Source organism: Kryptolebias marmoratus, linkage group LG12, assembly GCF_001649575.2.
Source record: "Kryptolebias marmoratus isolate JLee-2015 linkage group LG12, ASM164957v2, whole genome shotgun sequence".
NCBI classification, from domain to species: Eukaryota; Metazoa; Chordata; class Actinopteri; order Cyprinodontiformes; family Rivulidae; genus Kryptolebias; species Kryptolebias marmoratus.
This window is the reverse complement of record NC_051441.1, coordinates 24627465-24630804: the sequence shown is the minus strand read 5'-3', so window position 1 is coordinate 24630804 and position 3340 is coordinate 24627465. Positions and strand designations below refer to the sequence as shown.

Here is a 3340-nt window from a genome sequence, read left to right as displayed (position 1 = left end):
ATGTTTCTCGGCTGGCCTGGGAACGCCTTGGGATTCCCCCGGAGGAGCTGGCCCAAGTGGCTGGGGAGAGGGAAGTCTGGGTCTCCCTGCTTAGGCTGCTACCCCCGCGACCCGACCCCGGATAAGCGGAAGAGAATGGATGGATGGATGGTATTATTTTTAAACTTAAACTAATGAAACTGGCCTTGACAAAAAGAATGGTATCCTGAAAAACAACTGAAACTAATGTTACCATATGGATATGTTAAACTGAGGTATACTAATGTATATGTGTGTTTATGTATGGTATATGTGTGTATATAGCGGTGCATGGCTAAGGGAGGAGCAGTGACATGAAAACTGTGACAGAAACAGAAAACTATGAGGTGAATAGTAACAAGTGTGTTTAAGTTAATTGGCGTGTTTAATCAGGTAAATACAAACATAAAAAGCGACACACTCTAGAGATGCACTGTGTATGATGTACGCATTTATTTCTTACCAAGACCTTATGCCCTTCGATGTATTTCATACACACTACAGTAATACTTTGTTTATTTATTTATTCATTCTTTTATTTCTTTTTTCCTTTTTTTTCTAGCCTCACACAGTATCTCCATAGAGGATGGTGTCTTCAGCTGGTCCAAAACTGAATCCCCAACACTAAGGAGGTTTGTTCAGTCTGTTCTCAGGAGCTTTCAGTGTGTTCACAGATAAACGTTTAATGCTTAAGAATTAGATTTTTAGTTGCTTATTGTTTTATTCTTTTTTAAGTCCAAGTGTTTATCAGCATAAGATATGAAAACACTGATTTATAAGTATTTGATGAATAGAAAACTGCTTTTGGATGTTTTGTAATTGGAAGTGAGCTGAATGGAACCACCCTTGTGTGTTTTGTCTTCATGTGGGTGGGTGTGTGTATGTAGGTTGAATGTGTATATCCCAGAAGGCTGTCTGGTGGCTGTGGTGGGTCACGTTGGCTCAGGAAAGTCCTCGCTGCTCTCTGCCCTCCTTGGGGAGATGGACAAACTGGAAGGAAGTGTGGCTGTCAAGGTGATTGTTTACACTTTTACTTACACACACACACACAATGACACAATGAGAAGCCGGCTCATCACAGTACTGAATTAATTGAATCATTTTTATTTCAGAAAAATTAAACATAAAAAAAGTGAAAGGGAAAAAAGCCTAAAAGTCATCTAAGTGTAACAGAGACGTGTATAATAAAATAAAACAGCCTGCAGTTTTTGTGAGAACCAAATGAATAGAAGTTTCACTGTTGCTCACAGTTTGTCCTCTCAGAAAGTAATTTATCACTGTGGTGCTTCTTGGTGGCTGTTTTACAATCAACTATCAGCTATTAAACACAGACTCTCTGACGAAATAAACAAATATACTTGTTTTAATTAAATTACTGTTATCAGTAACAACTGCCTGTAGCAGCTTCCTCCGGTGTTCTGTGTTGCTCTCTTCTTCATTTCTGGTGGATTTTAGAGGCTTTGTCCAAAACAATGAAGCCATGACTGGTTAAGGTTTCTAACTGAACTAACTAACCTGTGGGGACACTTTTCGTCCTCTGTTTTGTCTTGTGGCGTGGTGCACTGCAGTTTATCAGGACAATAAGTTTTTCAAAGATAAGATATCTCTTGTTAGGACAGTGAGGACATTAGAAGTTAACCACATGTCCATTCTTGGTGTGATAAATTTGTCTGTAGCCTTTAATTTCCTGAAATTCTGTTTTATTTCTTGTCAGACGTTATGAGTAACTACTTGTTTTAAAACCAAAGTTACCAATTACTTTGTTTTTCTTTCTTTAGCTGGCCTCCACAGTTGTATGGAGATTAGCTGGTCCGTCCCTCCTTAAAAACAACAAACAAAAATAAACACTTAAAGTCGCATGCACAAATACTGTATATCGCCTATCGCTGGTAGTTGGACTGATGATGGCCAATGGGAAATGTTTAGCCTATCACCCAACCCTACAGTCCAAACTTTAAAAGTCAGGGGAACGGTGCTGGGGGTGCTCAACACTGTTTTCTTCATTCTGCTCCCACTGAACTGAACAGTTGCTGCGTGCATCTTCAAACATTTTTCTATTTTTAATTTTATTGGTCAAACATATTCATCTCACTCTTGATTTGCCCAAATATGGGGGTTTCCTTACTTCACCTTTGTGTTGTGTGTGTATATAAATAACTTATTTTTTGACACTTGCTCCTAAAACATTTATGTTGTGTCCCACAGAATGGGTAAAATTGTAATACCATGAGATTTTAGGGGCTTAAATCAGTGCAGGTCCTACATGACTGCTAGTTTTTAAAACATTTTGTCCAAACACTGACAAAAGTCAGCAGTTTATTTCTTGTGATAATGATAAACTGTCAGTTTTTTCAAAGAAGATGCTGTAATGTTTAGAGTGTGATATTTGCTTTTTGTGCGTGTTGCTCTACAGGGCTCTGTGGCCTACGTTTCCCAGCAGGCCTGGATACAGAACTCTACGCTGAAAGAGAACATCATATTTGGTCAGGAGCAGAGGGAGGATTGGTATCAAAGTGTGGTGGAGGCCTGCGGCCTCCAGCCTGACCTGGAGATCCTTCCTGCTGGAGAAGAGACTGAGATCGGAGAGAAGGTATCAGCTGACACTTAGTTTTTTTGGTGATCAAGCTGAATTCTTAGTAGATGTTTTATTTAAGTTGTCTACATTAAAAACCTAGAGGTTAAAAACAGCAGTAAGAACTTAGGTGGTATGCTTTTTTTATTAACATATTGAACATCTTGTGAAGTGTTTCAGTGGTTCTGCTGGTTTTAGTCCTGTATCTGTGGTGTGCGCAGGGGGTGAATCTGTCTGGGGGTCAGAAGCAGAGGGTGAGCTTGGCCAGGGCCGTTTACTGTGACCGAGCCGTCTACCTGCTGGACGACCCGCTATCTGCTGTGGACGCTCATGTAGGAAAACACATCTTTGATCATGTCATCGGCCCGCAGGGACTGCTGAAAGAGAAGGTGAGCGCCAACTTCACCAGTCTGTCATCATTTGGTGTTTTCTTTGATCATTTTTTAAAATTAAAGGTCTGATGAAATGCATATCACCTGCCACCTTGTATGCCAGTTAGGGCTGCAACAACGAATCGATAAAATTCGATAATTAAAAGCGTTGGCAACAAAATTCATTATCGATATGTGTCGCGCAATTTATGCGTCACTAACGTTGTTGCGGAAACGGTGACGTCACCCGCAGCGCGTTTGCTGAACAAACTCCGTCCCAAATATGTCATTGCTCCGTCCGCTCCGTAAAAAAAAAAAACTCCGTCCGCTCCGTATGATGATGAAGAAGCTACAGCTCCTCTTCCTCACTGCAAACTTT

At 40.5% G+C, this 3340-nt stretch overlaps 1 protein-coding gene across 2 annotated transcripts in view; it reads left to right on the top strand.

The window, feature by feature from the left end:
• The window catches only part of abcc1 (ATP-binding cassette, sub-family C (CFTR/MRP), member 1), a 63033-nt gene that overhangs the window by 31929 nt on the left and 27764 nt on the right, over positions 1–3340 (top strand). For both annotated transcript variants that reach the window (XM_017439337.3, XM_017439336.3), the window contains exons 15-18: positions 581–650; positions 906–1032; positions 2432–2608; positions 2812–2979. In XM_017439337.3, the coding sequence (XP_017294826.1) occupies positions 581–650; positions 906–1032; positions 2432–2608; positions 2812–2979 (542 nt within the window). The remainder of the gene's footprint in view (positions 1–580; positions 651–905; positions 1033–2431; positions 2609–2811; positions 2980–3340) is intronic.